Source organism: Mastigoproctus giganteus, chromosome 13 (assembly GCF_048544385.1).
Source record: "Mastigoproctus giganteus isolate SK-2022 chromosome 13, ASM4854438v1, whole genome shotgun sequence".
NCBI classification, from domain to species: Eukaryota; Metazoa; Arthropoda; class Arachnida; order Uropygi; family Thelyphonidae; genus Mastigoproctus; species Mastigoproctus giganteus.
Window position 1 is genome coordinate 4,279,321 of NC_143587.1, and position 24,189 is coordinate 4,303,509.

The 24,189-nt window shown below is 40.2% G+C and overlaps 1 protein-coding gene across 1 annotated transcript; it reads left to right on the top strand.

Moving 5' to 3' along the window:
- Window positions 1–21,374: 21,374 nt before the first annotated feature.
- On the top strand, window positions 21,375–23,236 carry LOC150075724 (rho guanine nucleotide exchange factor 7-like). Its single transcript, XM_090387850.1, has one exon. It carries the CDS (start codon window positions 21,452–21,454, stop codon window positions 23,234–23,236), a length of 1,785 nt encoding a protein of 594 aa, XP_090243976.1. The 5' UTR covers window positions 21,375–21,451.
- Window positions 23,237–24,189: the final 953 nt, after the last annotated feature.

Here is a 24,189-nt window from a genome sequence, read left to right on the forward strand (position 1 = left end):
GTAAATGAACCACTAGGTGGCAGTGATCACAATGTGCTGAAGTGGGATTTACTCAAATAGGTAACTACCATCAGGGGTAAAGGGAAGGGTTACCACTGATGGAACAGAAGGAACTGGAAAGGTGCTGGAGAGGCCTTCATCCTGCAGTGGATTGAAAATGGCTTATGATGATGATGATGACCCATGATGGTAGTTCATCAGGGGTAAAGGGAAGGGTTATTGTTTTCTTAAAGGTGGCTATGGTGGTCTGAGACAGTATTTAAATTCTATACAGCGAGACCAACTGATGATGTTACCAACAGCAAATTCAAAATTGGAAGCATTCCAAGAACTTATCTTGGAAGCTACTAGGCTTTACATACCAAATAAGAAATATTGTTCAAGGTTTAGGCCTAAATGGATGTCAGACGAATTAACGAGACATATGGCAGAGAAGAAAAATGCATGGGATACATACAAATTAACACATGACACAGAAGCCTATGATAGATACAAATTGATATGCAACCAAGTTACAAAGGAGGTTAGGCAGACGAAGGCAGATTACGAGAAATCTTTGGCAAAGGATGCAAAGAAAAACATCAAAGAGTTCTTTACTTATGTAAACTCTAGAAGGAAGGGGAGGAATCAGATTGGTCCACTTGATATCGATGGGTCAACTGTTGATGATCCTGCTCAGGTAGCTAACAAACTAAATGAATATTTTGCATCTACATTCGCACATGAGGAGTTATTCAGGAAGGGGAATGCCACAGATGAAGTAAACACTGGCAGTGAGCTAGATGATCTTGTAATAATTCAGAGTAAAGTGGAGGAGAAATTGTTGAAGATAAATACAAGAAAGGCACATGGGGTGGATGGGATCTATCCAGTTATATTAAAGGAGGCAGCAAAGGAAGTAAGCAAACCCTTAGCCATAATTGTGAGAGTTTCCTTGGACTCAGGGGAAGTACCCATGGACTGGAGATGTACAAATGTAACCCCAATTTACAAAGGAGGATCAAAGGCTGACACAAGTAATTATAGACCTGTGAGTTTAATTTTGTTTAATCTGTTACTTTTAATCTGTTTTAATCTGTTACTTTTAATCTGTTTTAATCTGTTACTTTTAATCTGTTTTAATCTGTTACTTTATTTATTTATTTTTATTTTTATTATTATTTTTTTTATTATATTTTTTAAAAATTTTATTATTATTATTATTATTTTTTTTTTGTCTCCGTCAGGAAGCTCAGGCAACCCTGGCGGAGGCCAGCCAGAGTATAATGGGCAGCCTGGCTCACCTCCCAGTGGTGGTGGAGGGCAACGTGGGGTTCCCTTAGGGGTCCTGCGGATAAACAGCCAGGGACAGAACAACAGAACACAGCACTACTCTGTCACAAACCAGACACCACACTTTTTCTGGCTTTTACCGAGATACCCAGTATTGAAGTTTCTGACATCCCTTCTTCCGAATAGAATCATCCAAATGTACATAGGAAAACAAAGGTATACTAGACAAATACATGCAGGCGTTCCACAAGGAGGAGTCCTGTCCGGAATTCTTTTCACTGCTATCATCTACCCACTAATACACAATAGAACAGATATGATATCATATGCAGATGATTTAAAGATCTTCACAAAAATTAATTTGACCGATGAAGCCAAAAACGCCACAGTAACCATCGACAAGACCTTATCAGAAGTACAGCAGTACCTCAAGAATTTTGACCTGCAAGTGAACCCTGAGAAATCTGCCATCATGGTATTCTCTCTTAAACCCGTACTAACCATAATTCAGCCTGCGATTGACGGAGTCCCGATCCCCTGCGTTGAAAAGCAAAGAGATCTGGGTGTAATCTTCGACAGAAAATTACGATTCCATCACCATATAGAAGAACTCTGTGCTAAATTCAACAAGAAACGGTGGGTTGCCAAGCAGCACTTGCTACACATTCACAACAGAAACCTGATAGAAATGTATATCAGGATGATGATTTTTGGAAGTGTACTGTATGGAGTAGAGTTGTGGGGGCTCAGCTGCAGACACCACAATTAAACCATTAAAAGCCGCTGAATACTGGCTCCTGAAGTGGGCAACCTGGAAGTGTCATCTCCCACCACAGCAGCGCACAACACCGATGGCCAACGCGCTGAATTTAACCAGGTTTTCAGCATTAATGCACGAGAGAAGACTCATCTTCACCGTAAAAATGATTGCCGGGAGAGTCTCAGCACCTAACGTTTGGGACACCGTGTGCTGGTGGATTCCCCAACCAGGTCTCCGCTCCATTCCCAAGCTTCTTGCTCTTCCTTCGAGACTACATTTGAAAGATCGGTTCTTCCCTTATCAGAAGCTCCACCTGGTTCAATCCCTGGATGCTGACTTATTTAAAATCATAGATGATAAAAAGTATAGACGGATCATCCTAGATCTGCACGTGGTCTCCAGAACTACCAACTGATCTCAGATCGTTATGGCGGGGCAAGAGACTCTCAGAAAACTGGACTTGAGGAAAAGTTTTTGTTATCACAATTTGTTATTTTTGTTATTTTGTATTAGTTTTCCTTTCAAGTCAATGTTATCTGCTATGAGTACTTTTTTTTTTATTTTTTTATTATTATTTTTTTTATTATATAATTTGCTTATAATTAATCTTTACAATTCCTTTATTATCTCTGCCGTTTGTTAACCCCTGGCATGGTGCCGTGAAGGGTATTGTATGGTCGTGGTACCTGCGTGTACCGGTGAACTGTACAATAAAGATCTTATTTATTCTGTAAATTCTTCACAAAGTAGCATGGTGCAGATGTGGGAAACCACCGATGGCGCCTTCCACAAAACACTATGCCACTATGTCTGAACAGTCGTAATATTCATTCACCTTCCACAGTTGAACGTCCTCCGTAAAGGAGAAGAGATCGTTACAAACCTGAAACTTTCTGTGAATACACAAGACGAGTCACAGCACAGACCGGCAATATTGTCTTACATGAGAACCTTTGTGATCTATATTGGACTCATTCTGCTAAAGAGGAAACCGATCATGGACTACGTCCAACTTACAGGAAAGGTTTTTTGATGCCTCATGAAGCCGCAAATTCTAGAACACCCTGACCAGAGTCCAGATTGATCTCTTCTCTTTTTTTCTTTTTTAATGGAACGCGAACCATGACCTTTTTTGACCCATGCTTACAATCTCTGATGCGAGATTTTTTGCATTTACGGATCTCATAACGAGTTTGTGGGTTCCACTCCCCCCCTCCCTTGCGCAAGGACGAGCTCATTTTCGAGATGCAATTCATCACCTCGTGTCAGTGCGCGATGCCTTGTTCCTCTTAGGATTTTCTCTATCGCAACTGCGCTCCATCTACGTGTCAGGAGTTGACAAAAACTTAATTTTCTAGCGACATGGTCAGTAATAAGATTCAAATAATTTGCGCAGTAAAGGAGGATTAATGATGGATTGGTTCGCATTAGCAGTCCCTACTAGACCTTCTTCGTCCGAGGTGTTCGCTGTCCAACTTGCTGTTTATTTATTTGTGCACGAGGGGCTCACAAGAGGCGTCCTAATTAACAGCCACCTGGATAACGTTTACAAAGGGACTGTTTACGTGGAAAATATTAACATTAATTTAGATTAAACAGGATGGTGTCGAGGGGAGGTATCTCTCGCAACAACCACTGTATTCCCACGCTTCCCCTACCCGTTATACGTAATGGTCTCTGCTACCTTCAAATTGATATTAACCAGAGGAAACTCCTTCGATTCTTTGGCAAACGATTTATCAAAACCTCTGCCGCAGTTTGATGTTCATCGTAGCTCGCTGCCGGACTGAACAACCAACTCCAATTCAGAGCGCGACCTTCTTTGAAGTTTGTGAAAGTCGAATCTAATTGTGGGCCTCAAACCTGTTCTGTCATTTTCAGAAACCCTCTCGGTGGCCGCTGACGTTTTGTTTGCCGTAATGAGTTCATTGCCGGAACGGGAACATGCATCATCTATATCGATAATCGGTGTAACTTCGAGAATAATCGTTTGTCACGCTCGGTGCAAACTGACAACGTAGCCTCGAAACCAGGTCTATCAGTCGCTTGCAAAGCTTTCATCACAGCGTATCCGAGGATCGAAGTTACAGTATGCTTCTCTTATTGAACAATAATGCATCGAAATATTGGTACAGCGGAAATAGTTTGTTTGGCTCTTTTCGGGACACAAATAATCGTTTTCTTCCTCCCACCCCACACCTCTCATTTTATAGGGGATTGCTTTCGAACAAAATCCTTCAATAAAAAAAAAATTGCAAACTGGATCTTGAAATCGAGAGTTAATTATTAATTCTGCCAACAGATGGCGCAGTCTTAGACAAAAAACTAACTTAAATCTTACAATAACCTATACTGGTGTTGAAAGAAAGTGCATCACCCCTTAAAATTCTAATTGTCGTCCGAAAAACGTAAGTATATGGCAATATTTCTTACAGATTGCATTAGATAAGATTGACACGAGTAGATGATGACGTAATATTGCATCATCCGTTACTTTCAGCTATATAAGCACGCTCTGCAAGAGTTTCAGTCATTCATTGCTTGTGTCAGGATGGCCAGTTACGTGCACTTGAGACCACGATGCTTGTTATTTGGTTTTTAGGAGCACTAGCAACTAAGGTCATATTGCTCCAGAATATGGGGGTGGTCATTCCCTGACCTTTCCGCATCCTTCGTATTTGGTGGTGACGGGTTCGAACCCCGGTCTAATCAAGAAGCGTGTGCTACCACTGCTGCTCCTTCCCACCTGGCTACGGAGACACCGGACACCACGAAGAAAGAGTGCTATCGTTGCTTTACGTGAGGAAGGATGTTCTTCCCGTCTTATTGCTTAGAGTGTCTTGTAATCAGTACTGCGACAGTGAGTAGATTTCTTTCCAAACTCAACAATACTGGTTCTGCTGATAGGAAAAACGGAAGCGGATGCCACAAACGAGTCTCTACGCCAAAACAGGACCGCGTTTTGAAGTGCTTATGCCGTAAAAACCATAAAGCTGCTTCGTCTGAGCTGAAAAGAGAACGGGAAGAACATACAGGAGTGGTAGTAAGTGTGGTAATAGTCAGAAGACGCCTCTTCAAAAATGGACATGTCGTCTTAAGAAGAAGCCCTTCCTCACACAAAAAATGAAAAAGGAGGCCCGATTAATTTGGTGTAAGGAGCGTGTCAAATGGACCCGCTCCACCCCTGAGCAGTGGAAGTCAGTTATTTACTCGGATGAGAAGAAATTCAAGACACCACGCCGTGGACGTGGTGAAGAATACCATCCAGAGGGTATGGTGCCTACAGTGAAATTCCCTACCAGCCAAATGATATGGGGTGCATTTCGTGTCACCTGCATTTTATAAAAGGTTCCTTCTGGCTGCCAATGGATACCTGGCCATATTGGAAGGCAAATTGCTGCCAACCATTAGAGACCATTTCAACCTGCCAAATAACTGCATCTTTCAGGACAACTCTGCTCCTTGTCATCGGGGAACAAAAAGTGTAAAGAGGCACTTATGTCTGTAGTTATTTTCTGCATTAGATGTTCGACAGTAATGTGTTTACATTTGTTACAGGTGAAAAAATGGTTGGAAGAATGATCCATTATAACTCTTAGGTGGCCAGGAAATAGCCCGGCTGGACTTGAATCCTGTAGAGAACTGTTGGCATTGTGTGGAATGTGCAGTTGCCAGAAAGAAACCAAAGAGTCTTCGTGAAGTTCATAATTGGTGTTTGGAACCACGAACTATTGGTTGATTATCTTCAGAAATTGATCTTGTGAATGCCTCGACGGTGTGCTGCTGTCATCAGGGCCAGAGGCGGTTCAACTAAATATTAGTTTGCACCTGATGAACTTTTCATTTTGTTTTCCATTTAAAATGATAAACTGAAGCAAATTGAGGGCTTTTGATAACATTTCAGCCATAATTGTCGTGTTTACCAAAACTGTTGTATAAAAGTTGAAATGCGCATTCTGGAATATTTCGAGGAGCACCTGTCAAATATTACTTAGCTTTGCCTTAACTATTAATAAATATCTTTTGTTTATATTTCTAGTTTTGTCATTAATGTAACACACCATCGCGAAAAAGGGTTAGAAATGTGAAATTCTTATAGGTGATGCACTTTCTTTGAACACCAGTGTATAAAGGCAATAATTAGGTAGGAAAGGGATAAAAATAGCGGAACGCGGCCATGCTCTCAAGAAGGGTGGGGAACATGCTCAAGGAAATCAGACAATTACCAGGATGTGAAGAAGTGCAGTCATAATGAGCTTCCCAGTTGCGACTTCCTTCCTGTCCACACACCAAGAAGAAACGAATCTTCCTTCTTTCCGTGCAGTTCCTTTCGATGTCCGGTAGAAGAAGGGATTTTATCACGTTGGAATATGCTTATTGAGAAACTGTTCATATAAAATGCCGGATCTGATCTAGGAACTGCCTACAAATGCGTCACCGAACATCCTGGCGAAATAAAACTAGTTTCCTCTTCTGCCGGGAATATTTACAAGGAAATTTAAATTCTAAAAAACTCTTTCATACTCGTACATGCATCCTCGAGATTTCTGCACTCGCGTACAAAAGACAAAGCGGAAATGATGGAGCACGCGAAAAGGCCTTCTGCAGAGATGCATATCGTTGATATTTCTGGTAAGCTTACGCTTGTCTCTTGCACTACTATAATGGATAGTTCAGTTTCAACACCTCGATATGTTATCATCAACCTTGATCCCCCACCCCAATTTTTAAGTCATTGAAGGAGTTAATACCACACCATCTGTTAGGCTTATTCATTTTGACCAATCACGCCTGCAAATTGGCAATTCTGAATTAATTACCATTCCCCTTTCTCAGGGAATTAGTCAAGATACCGAGCTGAAAAAATGGACTCAGTGGGACTCCAAACTCCTTAAACCAAGCTATGGCTCAAACCACTACTCAGTGTAGTCCTGACCGCACTATAGACAAGAAAAAAAAAAAGTAATAACCTGAAAATCTGCGCTAGTTCCACATTGTGATCTCCCTCTTAAAAAAAACCTGCAGCTAGTCTATGGAAAGATCTAGAAAATTTCTTGTTTAGTGACTCTAGCAAAGTAACGAAAGTGGCTGCCAGACAAATTCTTTGGAATTGAAGCGAGCTTGAGCAAACTTGTATTTGAAAGTGAAAAGTTGCAGGTGCGAACAGGTGTATGGGAGCAGCGAGCTGCACTCTCAAACCACAGGTCCTACATTAACTTTTGCTGATATTACACACACAAACAAACAAACAAAAAAAAAAAATTACCACTGCTGCCTCTACTTCCGAACCTTCTGTCTATAAAGACGCATCTCCTGTCTTCGGCGCTTCACTGCATTCTGATAGAAGAAGCACCCTGCTTCTTCTGTAAGTAAGCAAAACTTGAGCTAAAGAGGGATCCATACTGAAACCAATCTACAACGTGCGTGCTGAAGTTACTAAACTGATGGAAAATTTCGAAACGTGTGAAAATAAAAACAACGAGAAAGACTAGATTCGACAGTTTAATAATCGAATCTGACTCTGAGACCCTATTCGCATTGTATCTGACTGCTTTCTCTGATGCCGGAATTGTCTATGACTTAGATAAGGATTTAACTAAAGAATAGATTCTATTGGACATTTTCTATGTCTTAAAGACTAATTTGACCATGGATAATACCACTTCGTTTACTACAAAAATTATTGTGAAAAACTGTAATCATTGGGATTTAGGGCTATCGCCCAGAATTCATAAAGTGGTAATTATGCCGCTCTATGCACTCTACGTAGGACATGTGGACATGTGTTTTTGTAAAGGGCGGCTCCTAGAACGTGAGTTCATCTCCACCTCATATCTCTGTGAAGAACAGTATCACTACAAATGGGCCAGATATGTGTGTGACGTAGGTTTGTGTGTATTATGTGTGTGTTCTCTTGTTCTGTTCTGGTCTCTTGGCTACCCAGAAGCATCAGTCACCTGGACAGATGATTCTGGGTACTCGTCCCCACCACGGGAAGGTGGGCCAGTCCCAATGGAGCACGTACTGTCTCGATACGAGACTATGAACCACCTGATGTTGCCAAAAGGTGGGGCCAGATTTCTCTCGGGGCCCACTCTAGAGAGGGGAAAAAAAAATAATAATAAATAAATAAATAAAATAAAAAATAAAATAAAATAAATAAATAGTAGGTTGGACTGCACATAAATTTAGCTTTTCTTTGCAGTCACCTAGTGATATACATGTCTCGGGTACGGGCATACAAGGCAAAGAAACATCGACCTGCAGCCATTACTCGCTTGTGAGAACGAGCAATGGCAGCAGGAGAGTGTATGGATAGTGCCCAAATAAAAATGATACCCTAATTGGGCAAATTCGAAACATTCAATACGTGACTCCAAATTGCCCAGGGTTTGTGTTCCATGAAACTCTTAACATAGCTGACCAATTATGGATAAATTGACGCTTACCCCCTCATCACCTGCAGATAATTCAATCTCTAAACGATTGATGGCCAACGAAGTTCGAAAACTAACCGATGAAATTTAACATGATATAATAGCCTTACAAAAAACCCCATCATTTCCTGAAAAAATAACTGGATACCCTATCTCTTTTAGAGTTATTGATCCGTTAATAACTTTAATTATATTAAGTTATTAATGGTTAATATAACTAATTATGTATCCAATAATTTTCAAGGAGACGACCAGAGAGTGTATCGAACCACTGAGGTTAATTATGACTCGGGTCCACACCAAGCTAATAACGAGCCCAAAATTACTTAACATTAGTAAATGTCTAGAAGCAACCACTGCAATTCCTTGGAATGCGCTTGAGCAATGTGATAATCAACTTGCCTTAGATCTTTTAACTTGCTGGCTCGTCACAATTTCTAATTATGCAACCTCAAAGAAGATAAGGATCTCTGAATATACGAGAGGATGGTGGACTCCCGAGCTGAGCAACAGCTTTAAACTTTCAACAGAAACTTTACAAACAATGGAAAATGACAGGACTAATTCTGGACCGAATTGCGTACTCCAAAGGACGAGCAAGCTTCAACAGCTTCAAATCTCAAGCCATAAAACATCACGAAATTACACTTCGTAAGGACAGCCCATCATACCCACAGAGATACTGTGAGCTCCCCCCTACAGTTTTATCCTGAAGTGTGGAAGGACTTCATTGCACGAGTTCAGCAATATCGCCATGTCTGATGATGATGTGCCCACAAATGGACTTGAAACCATCGAATTAACATGACAAGACCATTTATCTGCGATTAATAAGTTACCTGCAACTGGTACAGCGAGAATCGACAAAGTACCATAATTTATCATTAAATATTTGAGCCCATATTAGTATTAGTAACGGCCGCATGGTGCAAGAAAGCCTATGGCTTACGCTGCACCAGCCAAAAAAAAACCGAGAAAAACAATGATAAAATAAATAAATAATAATAATTAATAAAAAAAGGAAATTAAACCTATCATCCTATGCGCTTCCCTTACCCGAAAGTACTATCCAGATGACCTTTGAATTTCCCCAAACTGTCGGCCCTACCACCTATGAAGGCAACTTATTCCAGTAATTTATAACTCGCTGGCTAAAATAAAACTTCCTGCAGTCCAATCTAAATATTTCCCCCCGTAACTTGAATTTATGTCCCCTAGTTCTAGCATCATTTATAATCTTGAAAATTTTGTCCTCATTCATTTTACTGATGCCTCTCAGAGCCTTAAACACCTCAATCAAATCTCCTCTAAGGTGTCTAGTTTCCAAACTCTGCAACCCACATATTCGAAGTCTTTCTTCATAAGGACGCCCTTTTGCCGATCTCACCAGGGGAGTTACCCGTCTTTGCACCCTTTCAAGAAACTCGATGTCTTTCTTTAAGTGCGGTCTCCATACTTGAACACAGTATTCCAAGTGTGGTCTAACATAAGCCTTATATAATGGGATTATCACGTCCCTATCTCTACTTGCAAAAGTTCGATAGGACACCATGGGCCTTCCTTGCAACCTGTTTACAATGCTCAGAGAATTTCATGTCTGACCGCATCGTAACACCCAAGTCCCTTTCCTCCAGTACTGGGTTTAGTTGAACTCCATCAAGTGAGTAAGTTATTTTGGGATTACTGTTTCCCAGGTGTAATACCTTACACTTTGTTGAATTAAAGCATAGCTGCCATTTTTCTGACCATTCCTGAAGTCTATTTAGGTCTTTCTGAAGAAGCTCAGCTTGACAGTGATCATTAACCACTCTACCAATTTTAACATCATCTGCAAATTTAGACATTACGCCCTCTATCCCTTCATCAATGTCCTTTATGAAAATTAAAAACAACAAGTGGTCCTAATACCGATCCTTAGGGAACCCCACTTCTTACATCAACCCAATCTGAGGAATAGCCATTTATCACAACCCTCTGTCTCCTGCCCTGAAGCCATCCTTCTGTCCATCTAAGGATTTTCCCAGTGATTCCAACCTGTTCCAGCTTATAAAGCACCCGCTCATGTGGGACTGAGTCAAAAGCTTTGCTGAAATCTAAATAAACAATGTCGAAATTATTCCCTAAATCCAGCTCGTGAGTGACCGTTTCGAAATAGAGAACCAGATTTGTTAAACATGATTTTCCCTTTATAAAACCATGCTGGGTATCCTTGAGAATTTCAATTCGATCCAAATGATCCTGAATTCCACCCTTGATCATTACCTGTATGATTTTCCCTATCACTGAAGTCAGACTGACAGGTCGATAATTTCCAACTTCACTTTTAGAGCCACCCTTATGTATGGGAGATACATTTGCACTTTTCCAATTGAAGGGAATCTCCCCAGAATCTAGTGATGCTCGCATAATTAGCCTCAATGATTCAATGCACTCACTTGCCGCATCTCTTAAGATTATAGGGTATATTCCATCAACTCTAGGAGCTTTACTGGTCTGTAGGCTCGAAAGTTTTTTCATTAAATAATCTTACGAAATTCCAATATCATTAATTACATATTTTTTAACTTCGCTCCCACAATTTCCCTTTGCCACAAAAGGATTTTCATTTGTAAATATCGATGCAAAATAACTGTTGAGTTCATGTGCAACGGCAGCTGGTGTATTTAATACTATTCCCTTTCCCTTAAATAAAGGTCCGATCTGGTTTGTCCTGCTCTTCTTGGCATTTATATATGTGAAGAATTCTTTATCCCCCCTCTTTGCTCTGTTTGCTAGTGATTTCTCATAAACTGCCTTTGCCTGTCGAACCTTTTCTGTGGCTCTATTACAGATCACCTTGTATCTGTTATAGGCTTCAGTACTTTTTATTGCTCTGTAACCTTTCCATGCCACCTTTTTCTGCTCAAGTAATGCGGCAACTTCACTATTCATCCAACTTGGAACCCTTCTCGTTTAGTATTTTTTAATGGTATATACACATTCAAGGCATCTGTGATTAATGTTTTAAAAGCGTACCACAGTTCAATTGTATTCATTCTCTGCGCGATATCTACCCAGTTAATAGAGGCCATGTAGTACCTTAAGGCATCGTAATTTCCTTTTCTGAAATTAAAACCCATTCCTTTGCCTTTTACATCTGCTACCTCTCTCTCTCGTCATCATCCACCGTAGAACTCCGTGATCACTTCCTGCTACTGGTTCCTCTACTGTCAGCCCTGTTATGTCATCTGATTCAATGTGATGATGAGGTCTAGGATATTCTTTTCTCTAGTACTTTCCCTGACATGTTGATACAAATAACAGTCATCTAGTTGATTTAAAAATTTTGTTCCCCATGTCGAGTTTCCTTCCCATTTACTCCAATCAATTAGAGGCAAATTGAAATCACCCATAATAAGGCATTGACGCTTACTTGCCCATTCCATTCGCATGTAGAGGCTTTTGTCATAATCTTCACAATCACCTGGTCTGTAGATTATTCCTACTCGCATTATACCTTTGTTTCCAACTATCTCACACCATACAGGCTCTATAATAGCATATGAAATGTCTGAATCCGGGAAAGCTATCGTCGCACTCAGGCTGCTTCTGATAGAAGCATTACCCTACCACCCCTGCTATCTACCCTGCCCTTCCTAAATATATTATACAAGCCGTACTGAAACTCATCATATCTAAGTGATCCCCTCCGAGTAATTTTTAATACCATATTAAAAGGAGAATAGAATTTTTCCCTCCAATATGGAATATGTATTCTGTTAGATCACTCGCAAAAGTTTCCAAGCCAACTGAAGCCAAACACTTTAGACCCATCTCTCGTTCCTCGTTTTCATTGAAGTTGCTTGAACAGTACTGAAAACACTTACCACGCACATTCTCCCTCACAGGTATCAGCAAATTCATTATGCTTTGCAAAACAGATCAACAGTTAGCAACCTGATTATGACTACGAATGTCTCCTTGGATCGTTTGAGGAGAAAGAAGAAATGGTAATCACATATCTTGAACTACAAGCTGCGTTCGATAGTGTCCACATCCCAGCCTTGCTTAAACTCCTATGAAATTACTATCACATCACAGGCGAAGTATTGAAGTTTCTGACATCTCTTCTTCAGAATAGAACCATCCAAATGTCCACAGGAAAGCAAAGGTATACTAGACAAATACACTAGTGGGCAAAATTTAAGGACCAGTCAGGTTTTCACCTGTAGCTTCTCATAGAAGTGGCCTGGGTATGGGAAAGGCATACCAAAGGAACCTCGTGAGGTACAGAAATGATGAAGGAAACAACACTGACGCAACAACGGAAACAAAACGGTACAGAGGGAAATTATTCAAAAATGGCAACACACCACTGGCTGCCATGATACAGATGCATCACAGCCAAAGATGGAACAAAGGGAAGAGGTGGTCCTCGGTAGGAGATATGGCTACCCCTAATGTCTTTGCACTGCCTGTCCATACTTAGAACAATGTTGTTGATACGTTCTTGCGGTAACATCGTCCATTCCTCTGTCAGCGCCATCTTCAGCTGGTGAACATTTTCTGGTTGGTGTGGACGTGCCGCTAGGCGTCTCCCCAGAGCCTTCCATGTGTGTTCGATGGGATTTAGATCGACGGTAGAACGGGCAGGCCAATCCATACGAACAATATCCTCACTTTCCAAAAGAATATCAACAGCTGCAGTGAGATGAGGTGTGGCGTTATTATCCATAAACAGGCCAATGGCACATTAGAACAGACGCACATGAGGAAGGTTTACCTCAATACAGTAGCGTGAACCGGTTACAGTACCATCCTCCAGTATCTGGAGTTGATTACGTCCATCCAAGATAACGCCTCCCCAAACGAGAACATCTCGACCGCCATATCGATTTCTTTCAGTAATGTTTGCGGGTGATACCGTCTGCCAACCTCTCGTCAGATTAGCTGACGTCGAAAATCGCTGATGAGACCGAATCTACTCTCATCAGTACAGAATACCTGAAGTAAAGATTTTGTGGTTCTAACCTTTAGAAATAGTGTTGATCCTTAAGTTTTGCACACCCTTGTACAAGAAGGTGTACCACAAGGAGGTGTCCTGACTGGAATTCTTTTCACAGCTATCATCTACCCGCTAAAACACAATAGAAGAGATTTGATTTCACATGCGGATGATTTAAAGATCTTAACAAAAATAAATTCGACCGATGAAGCAAAAGACACAAAGTACCCATCAAATAGACCTTATCAGAAGTACAGCAGTACCTCACGAAATTTTACCTGCAAGTTAACCCTGAGAAATCTGCCATCATGGTATTCTCACTTAAATCTACACCAACCATAATTCAGCTTGCGAATGACGGAGTCCTGATCCTCCGCGTCGAAAAGCAGAGAGAGAGATGTGAGTGTGATTTCCGGCAGAAAATTAAGACTACATCATCATTTAGAAGAATGTGCTAAATTCAACAGGAAACTATGGGTTGCCAAGCAGCACTTGCAGAACACAAACCTGATCAAAATGTATATCAGGATGGTGATTTTCGGAGGTGTACTGTATGCAGTAGATTTGAGGGGCTCGCCTGCAAACACCACAATTAAACCATTAAAAGCCGCTGAATACTGGCTCCTAAAGTGGGAAACCTCGAAGTGTCACCTCCCACCACAGCGGCACACAACACCGATGGCAAAGCGCTGAATTTAACCAGGCTTTCAGCATTAATGCACGAGAGAAGACTCATCTTCACCGTAAAAATGATGGCAGAGTATAAGCACCTAACATTTGTGACATCGTGTGCTGGCGGATCCCTCAACCAGCTCTCCGCTCCACTCCCAAGCTTCTTGTTCTTCCTTCGAGGCTACATTTTAAAGATCGGTTCCTACCTTATCGGAAGCTCCATCTAGTTCAATCCCTGAATGCTGACCTGTGTAAAATCATAGATGATAAAACGTATCGGCGGCTCATCCTAGATCTGCACGCGGTCTCCACAACTACCAACTGATTTCAGATCGTTACAGCTGGGCACGAATCTCACAGAAACCGGACTCAAGGAAACGATCTTTTGTTATCGCAATTTGTATTATTTTAGTTTGTATGATTTAATCTTTATGCTTCTGGCGAGGTTATTATTTCTGCCGTTTGCTAACCCCTGGCATGGTGCCGTGAAGGGTATTGTAGAGTCGTGGTACCTGCGTGTACCGGTGAACTTTACAATAAAGATCTTATTTATTTATTTATGAGAGCACCTTTGGACTCGGGAGAGATTCCTTTGAATTGGAGAAGTGCCGTCATGTCGCCAATATATAAAGGCGGTTCTAAGAGTTAAGTCAGTAATTACAGACAGTTTAATCTGATTTCAGTGGGAGAGAAATTCGTTGAGGCAATAATTAAGAGTGCAATCCAGGAACAATTAGATAGATAAGGCATTCTGAAGGGCACACAACATAGTTTTGTTAAGGCACAATCATGTTTAACTAACTTAGTAGGCTATTTGACACACTCATGAGCTGGAGGTAAGGAACAATTTCGACATAGTCTATTTGGATTTTAGGAAAGCATTTCATTCAGTCCCTGAAGAGAGATTACCGTATAGGCCGGAATTTCTGCGTCTGTCCAAACAGTCCTGAGGACTTAACTATCGTTCCCTGCGGTGGTATTATAAAGCTGTGTTTTGTCAATTTGTTCCTATAGCGCATGGTTCTGGCATATTAAGAAAGTTACAGTCTAGTCTAAATTCTACCTCATTCAAACTTCAAATGCTTTTGGAAAAAATGTGCAGAAACCGCAGGACTGTATCTTGAGAATATTGGCCTATCCATAAATCCGACCAAGTCAGCACAAATGTCTTTCACCAACTTGAAGAAGAAGATGAACATAGACATCTACATCAATGGTATTAGAGTCCAAAAGGTTTCTCATCACACTGATCTAGGGCTCACCTGGGATGGAGGCCTGACCTTCCAACAGCACTTCGCCAACACTAAAGCAAAAACTCTGTCAGCAATGTGGGCGATAAGACAGGAACTTACTGGTGTAAACAACCAAAAACTTGCCACTCACTACATACAAACATGTCTTGTTCCGATTCCCATGTATGCCTCGACGATCTGGTCCTCTGCTTCCCTCACTAACATCAAAAAATTCATGGGTATCGAATACTGGATTTTAAGGTGGTTGAACCGTGTTAATGGCCACCCTTTCACCATCTCGAGATCAGTCATGTATGCTAACCTTGGTTGCACCCCTTGGAATCAGTTGCTCATCAGAGGAAATCTGCGTAATCTCTGCCAACTCCTCACCGATCGCTTTGATTCTCCAAATGTCCATAATCTTGTTGCAGGCCCTAGGCTTTCCCGCGCCCTTTGCAATAGTGCTTGGAATCCCCTAAGAAGCTCATTACAGAATTTAACTATGCTTAGACGATGTTTTCCGTCAAACATACTCGAAACGTACAACACCCTGAAGATTGATCCCCACAAGTTCTGTGATGAGAAAGCGTACAGATCTGAGAAGATACAACTGTAGCAGTTTCCTGATTATCTCCTTCAGGATGGAATCTCCCATGAACTCTACTTTACTGATGAATTAATTTGTTTTAAATCATTATGTGTTTTGTATGTATATGTATTTGCTGTAAATGCATATATTAGGACGCGTATGTTTTTATATATCTCTATCTTTTGCTTGTGTCATTGTATATATTTATATCTGCTTTATTTGCTCACTTTAGATGTACGATTTCTGTTTGCTCTCTAACTTATAATGTATAAATGTATATAGGCACCCTCCTAGCTGAAGGCTGTTCAGGGGTGAAGCATATGTAATAAAATGAATAAATAATAATAATAATAATTCTGCCTTGCTGGTCCCTAATCAGTCTGTCTCTTGTTCGGCTCCTTTTTTTTTTTATGTGAACCCCAAACACGAGAGGTACTATAACCTATAGTACTTAATGCCGTGCTTGGGTTGGAGGTTGAGAAGACGAAAGAAAATATTTGTTGACATTGGACTTGAACTTCTATAGCCTGTAACTTTCAGGAAATACGTATGAAGGAAGATTGTTCCACAAAACAGCAGTTGAAAGAATAAACGAGGAAGATGAAAAGTTGGTTCTATGAGTTGAAGTTGGACAGTAAATGGATGTTGGCGGCACGTGTTCGGACTGTTTTGAAAGAGAGAGCGGGAATTATAGAAGTCAATTCAGAAAAACAGTGCCCATGGAAGTATCTGTAGAAGAGGCATGCAGCAGAAACAGTACGTCTATGAGACAGCGAGTGGAGAGACTCTGTTAGAGATGAATCATTAATTAACCTAACTGTCCGCTTCTCAATGGAATCAAGAAGCTTGAGAGAGGTTTTGGGGGCACCACTCCAGATGTGGGAACAATATTCCATGGCAGGGCGCATTTGTGATTTGTAAAGAGTGAACAGCAGTTTGGAAGAAAAGTAACCTTGACAGCGAAAGAGAAAAACCAAGTTTTTTAGATGCAGAGGAAGCAATATTTGTAATGTGCTTGTGCCAAGAGAGTTTAGAAGTCAGGGTAATCCCCAAAAGAGATATATCATTTTTCCTAGAAATCGGAATGTCACTAAAGATAAGCATAGGAGCAGAAGAATCCTTTTTGCGAGATATAAGACAAGATTGAGTTTTAGAAGGGTTGAAATCAACTAAGTTGTCTTTGCCCCACTGGAGAATTACCTGAAGATCGGCGTTTAAGGAATTGGCAGCAGATTTTCGAGAACTTGAAGCTGATTGAGCTGGACAAGGTTTCTCAAAATGGAAAGTGGAATGCAATGTGCTATCATCGGCAAAACTATGGATTGGATTTCCACTCAATGGAAGAAGGTCATTAATATACAAGAGGAAAAGAGTGGGGGAAAGAACTGAAACTTGGGGGACACTGGCATTAGTGGAGAAGTTAGAAGACAGAGAGCCATCTATCATCACCCTCAGTGAGCGATCAGAGAGAAAACTGGATAATCAATTACTAAAAACAGTTGGCAAACCATAAGATGGAAGCTTATTTAGAAGACCTTTATGCCAAACACGATCGAAAGCCTTTGAGATGTCAAGAATAACTGCTTGTGTTTCACCGAACCTTTCCATGGAATTAGTCAATAAATGAGTAACATAAGCCAGAATACCACCAGTGGATCGACACTGACGGAATCCATACTGGCGATCTTTGATCAGACGGAAGGTTTCTAGGTAGTTTAAGAGTTGGTGGTTAATTGATTTCTCCATTACTTTAGAAAGAGTAGAAGTAATTGCAATGGGACGATAACTGGATGGGAGGGATTTGTCACCCTTTTTAGGTACTGACTGGATATGAGCAAATTTCCAAGCAGGAGGAAAAACACCTTTGGAATAAGAAGTAAAAAAAGGCGGCAAAGAACAGGCGTAAGTTCAGGAGCACAGGTTTTTTGAACAAGTGGAGAAATACTATCGGGACCTGGAGCTTTCTTAGCGCCAAGGTTCGTCAAAATTCTTTTGACGGAAGACCATTGAATGGAGCGTATTGGGAATGGTGGGAGGTGTTTTTCCAAGATCATTAATTCATGAGATGGAAGAAAAATGGGATGCTAGCAGGTTAGCTTTATCCTTGGCTGAAGTGACAACGGAACCATTTGGTATGAACAGAGGTGAGAGCAGAGATGGGCAAAAGTTGCGGCCAATAGCTTTGGCAAGAGACCAGAATGCTCGGCTACCATTAGGGCAAGAAGCAGGTTTTCTGCTCTTAGCTTGTTCAAACTCTAGTTTGGACTGATTAATAACTGCTTTACAATTGTTGCGAACTTTGGTGTAGGCAGAAAATGAGACTGAAGAATTGGAAACAAGCCAGTTACGATATGCAACATTCTTCTCTTGAACAGCCTTAGCACATTTATTGGAAAACCAAGGTTTAGATGAAGGACGAGATTTTAAAGTGGTGTGTGGGATAAAGGATTCCACCTGCAAGAATAATTTCACTGACATGATCTGAGCAAACGTTGACATCAGAAGTTTTGAAACAATAATCTGACCAAGGAAAAGAATAAAAGAAATCTCGCAGGTCATCCCATTTTACATTCTTGTAATGCCGAACAACACAAGGTTGGGAATAGTCATAAGATAAAGGCTCCATTGCAGAAGAGACAATCACCAAGTTGTGATCTGAAGTGCCTAAAGGACCTCTCACTTCGACCGCGTACTTAGAAGGGTTGTTTGTGAGAAAAGGATCAAGCGTAGTGGCTGTATGATTAGGATTGTCCGATATTCGTGTAGTTAAATAAACAATCTGTGCAAGGTCATTAGTAATTGCAAAAGCCTCAGCATCTCGACTAGCTAGGTCGGTGTGACCGGAAAACGGAAGCCAGCTGGAGTTGTGAACATTAAAATCACCAAGAAAAATTACCTCACTGTTAGGAAAGTTGGACTGGAGAAAGTCAAGTTGCAAAGAGAGGAAGTAAAAGAGCTCCAAGTGATTAGTGGAGTTGGGAGAAAGGTAGAGACAACAGATGAATTTGACACAATGAGGTAGAAAGATTTTAAGCCAGAGAAGATCAAAAAGAGGAGATTCCAAATACTAAGTCTCTGACTAGGAATATCAGAACGGACATATGCACAAGTACCACCTTTGAGGCGAAAGGAATCATATAGCAAATAATTTGGACATCTGAGATGAGCAGTAGTTGAATCAACTGATAACTGAGATTCAGTCAGAAAAAGTACATGGGGTTTGGAAGACTGGAAGTGGAAATGGACATCGTTGAGATTGGAATTGAGACCACGTATATTTGTGAAATGAATTAGGAAGTCCTTGGGAGGTTTAGATCTTTTCGCAGATAAGCTTGCTCTATTATTTTGACAATTCATGGTGTATTCAATAGTGAGAAAAAGTGGATGGGACATGCTGTATGAAGTAATGAAATTTTTGGATAGGACGTACACATGGTACGTCCTATCCATGTGTACCCAGATATACCCAGATCCTTGACATAACGTGGCCTCGACAATGCTCCGTGCATACTCGGACTCCCTCCTGTTACTATCTAGCAGAGTAGAGGAAGCAAGATTATACACTAGCTGATCCGGAAGCCTCCTAGAGAGTTACCAATAGGTTCGGTCCGGTGTACTAAATAGCGGCCGGCCTGCGAACACCATTTTTGAGCTGTACCCTCGAAAATCATAACCTCAAAAGTCATCAACCATAATGCATTATGGAAGAAATGGGGAAGGGTTGAACGGAACTGAGCTCTGGATCTAAACATGGGTTCTACCACTTCAAGCTTCCAATAAGCAAAGTAGTTTTATTGCACCGGTTGATGAGAGTCATCTACCAACTAGTACTGCTACACTTCGAACCCTGCTTACGTTGGTTCACACCTGGGTGATCACCCACCATGTGCTTGTGCATGGAGGTTATACCCAGGATTACTAACAGTCCCACCATCGTGAAGGTGCAAGCAGAGGATTTGGCTGTTACAGACCGTCCGGACTTAGCCGAAATTGAGTCCACTTGTGTTGAGTGTCATCCGAATATCAGTTTCATCAGCGTTTTAGACTCCCAGGTTGCAAGTTCAGCTTGTCTGGCATATCTGAGAGAATGTCTATGACAACCTCAAGGACGCTTCAACGAAGTTAAGGATGTCAGTAGCACTTGGCCATAAGAAACAAAAAGCCAAGCATCCTTAAAATTAACCATGCTTTTTTCCAACAAGAATATTGGAAAACTTAGGTTTTCTTTTGGAGAAAACTTTTTTTCTCCATGATGTTACTGATATTTATTATGTCTAACAAAATTTGAAATAACACTTCTGTTGAAAAGTAACTCTGTTGGCCACAGAAGCGTTGTATTAAAGAGTGACCAGCTTTTACCGAGGCTTGCTCTGCTACATCAGATATGTTCTCCCTGTGACCTTCTTGGGTATTACCATCAATGACTTTGGATCACAAGGCGGAGAAAATACGCTGTTGGAATATTTTTATGCAGCGTTAGCAAAACAGATGGTCCACTACCTCTAAGGGTCTTGTTTCGTTAAAGTTTATCCCTAAATCACCTTTTACAAGTTAGAGTTTGCTCAAAAATAGTTCCATCCTGGTCTGTACAGCCTGTACGTATTCTTTGGTCATGGTTATCTTATTGCGAAGCTTACAACTTTCAATCTTGTTGAGTCAACACTCTATTCTTGAGGCGCCTCAGACGATTGGGAACATATTCCATACTACTGTCATCAATACCTCTATCTTAGACAGAAGCTGATTCTCTCCACACTGGTGTCACTGTCTCTGGAACTGAACCGGATATCCTGAGTACCACAGAAAATTTCCAGTTTCTGCAATCATTTGCTCGCCATGCCTTTGGTCGCCGGAGATGCCTTCTTATTCCACTACGGGATACCTCCTTGCCTTCTTAGCAGGCGACTCTACTGACAGCGCAGGAGACTCCACTGCCACTTTTGGCCAGAGCAGGATTTGAAAAAAAGAAAAGAAAAAAATAATATATATAAGGTGAAATTAATAGGTCTGTTAAAAAATGTGAAGATGGAAGCAAAAATTACACAAAATGCCATAACTAATAGAAGGATATGGATGAGTAATTTTGGTTACAGGTACAAAAAAAAAAAAAAAAAAAAAGGGTAGAGCAAATATAAAATTCAAATTTGATATTAGCCAAAAGTTAAAATTAGTATTAGTATTAGTATTAGTAACGGCCGGATGGTGCAAGAAAGCCTATGGCTTATGCTGCACCAGCCAAAAAAAAAAAAAAAAAAAATTTGTAGTTTTGCCTCTGTGGTGTACTGACGCTTCATGATTTTAGTTCTCCTGAACAAATTCTGAACTCCTGAATTCAACCAGATGTACTGTACAGTGTTAATTCTGATACTTTTCAGTGTAAAAACGGTTGTGAAAATTGGATTAGAAGCGGCTAGAGGGAGCTAAAATGCATTTCATCATGTGTAAATATCTACTTTATGATTATCGATTACAGCACCATTTAAATTAGTTACTTATCTTCTAAGTATGTTAGGAGAGAGTACTCCTTATGTGGTTAAAGCTATTCATAACTTTAAGGGAACTAATAATGATGAATTGTGTTTCAAGAAAGGGGACATCATTACAGTAACACAGGCATTGGATGGGGGCTGGTGGGAAGGAACACTAAATGGTGTTACTGGTTGGTTTCCAAGTAATTATGTGAAAGAACATAAACAAGATTTTGGAAAATCTGGAAGGAGCCCCAGCAGACAGGTGGAAATATCAACTGCAGTTAGACAAGAAAACATGAAGATGTATCGGGGCATTGTTTTTAAGGATATTGTTGATACTGAAAATACACATGTTAATGAAATCCAGGGTTTGTTGAAGAGTTACCTACAACCACTCCATCAAGCAAATATATTAAATGACCAAGAATGGAAAATATTAGTAGGTAATATAGAAGAAATTTTAGAATGTCAGAGAACACTGTTATCAAGTTTGGAAGATATAAAAGAGCGAACTCCCAAAGAGCAAAGAATAGGTGGAACCTTCATAGAGGATGCACCTCAAATCAAAAGGGTTCATCTTATGTACTGTTCTAATCATCCAAAGGCTGCAGCTGTTATTGAAAGGCATAGGGATGTTTTAAATAAATTTATGGAAGAACAGGGAGCGTCATCTCCTGGTATCCTAACGTTAACAACTGGTCTTAGCAGGCCTTTCAGGCGGCTAGAGAAATATCCTGCTCTTCTGCAAGAGCTTCAAAGGCACACTGAGGAAAGTCATATTGACCGTGGAGATACTCAGAGAGCAATTTTTGTCTACAGGGATATCGCTGCTGCTTGTCTTGACATGAGAAGACAAAAAGAGATGGAATTAGAGGTGATATCTGGAAACATCAGAGGCTGGGAAGGAGAGGAGGTTAGTACACTGGGAGATATAATTGAAATGGGACAAGTAGTTTTTCTGACTGAAGATCAGGAACGCAAGGATCGTTACTTAGTTCTTTTTCCCCAAACTCTAGTCATTTTGTCAGTCAGTCCTGGCATGAGTGCCTTCATTTATGAGGGAAAATTGCCTTTATCAGGAGTTTCTGTAAAGAAACTGGACCCTGGTGACAGTTACCAATATGCATTTGAAATAACAGGCAACATGATTCAAAGAATCATTGTTATTTGTTCAACTCAAGAAACAACAGACATGTGGCTTTCCTTACTACACCAACAAATTCGGACTAGTCACTTTCCATCAGGTGTAGTCCCACCAAAAGGAATAGCTAGTCAGTCATTTGGTACTCCAACCCATGGTAGTCCTTCTCATATTTCTAAATTGCATGTCACTTTGTCGCAGAACTCCACTGGTCAAACAGCTCAACCCCCTCCTCCTCCACATCAAGTTGGAAGTAGCTCATTTGTTCATGACAACAGACAGGCACCTCAAAAAGGAACCACTTCTGCTAGATCTCCCAATAAGGTTTGGTCTACTTGGAGTTTAAGACCACACCCACCTCTTAGGCCATGTTTAACATTGGCCAGTAAGGGGGAAGTAATGCTAAGAAGAGCCAATAGTCGTAGAAAAGATAAAGTTTTAGAAGAGAAAGCATATGAAGGGGATATGAGAATACTACAGGTCATTGAAGCATATTGTACAAGTGCAAAAACTAGATACACCGTTAATTCAGTGGACATTCGCCACTTAATGGCGTTACGAGGTGTGGGGAGGGGTACTATGGATCCAGACTATGATGATTATTCACATGTGCCTTCTCGGTCAGCTACTTGGTGTTGTGGAAGTTTTGCTCTGAAAACTGTGAAAAAGTTTTTGTGATATATTTTGATATTAATGTTGATACTTCCTGTTATTGCTTTCATGTAGTTAGATGTAAGCAGATTTGAACTTTTTTTATTTTGTTGTATTAAATGGACAAAGGAAGTTCATTATAATTGGATTTTTTTAATATTAAGATCATATGTAAAGCACAAAAAAAAAACCTTTAATCATAAAATAGTGTTACTTTTGATTTCTCAGATAAAGCAAAGTAGGTTCGTAATATTATCATGTTTGAAAGTGAGGCTTATGTTAACTGTTAGATTTAAACATTCAGAATTATGCATTATAGCAGTTGCTAGTTTTATGCAATGTATGATATTGATATAATTAAGAAAGTTATGTGGATGGGAAGGGCGATTTAATATTTTAATATCACTGTTGAGAGTCATGAAATAAATTTCTTGTAAATTTTGTTTTATTTTAAAATAGCCATGGTTTATTTCTTTCCTTCATTTTGTTTTTTGTTATACACGTTCATGTTGCTTATTTAGAAAATGCCAGAATTAATATTGGGCAATTGGGTTATCAGTATCAGTGAAAAAATTATATTGCTGTGACTATTGATGTTTATTAGTATTTGTTGCAGTACCAAATTTACACTTTTAGACACATTGTCATTTATCTTGTGATATGATGTCACTGCAAATTTTTTATAGTGCCTACCTGAATGACATGTGATATTAATTTAAATAATTGAACTGCCTTGGCTTACTTAGACATTGTGAAATTGATAAAAATATTATAACAGTTTCTTTCACTTTCATTAGTTTCTGTGATCTTTTCCTCTTAGTGTTATTTTATTCAGAGGTCTTGGTACCCTTTTGTAAATGACTGGAAATTGATACATGATCAGATACGTCATCAGTGGACTACACTCGATCATGTATCAAGGACTGCGTTTCTATACTACTTTACCCCTCTTTTGGACTCACTCAGTTTGATTTTTAAAT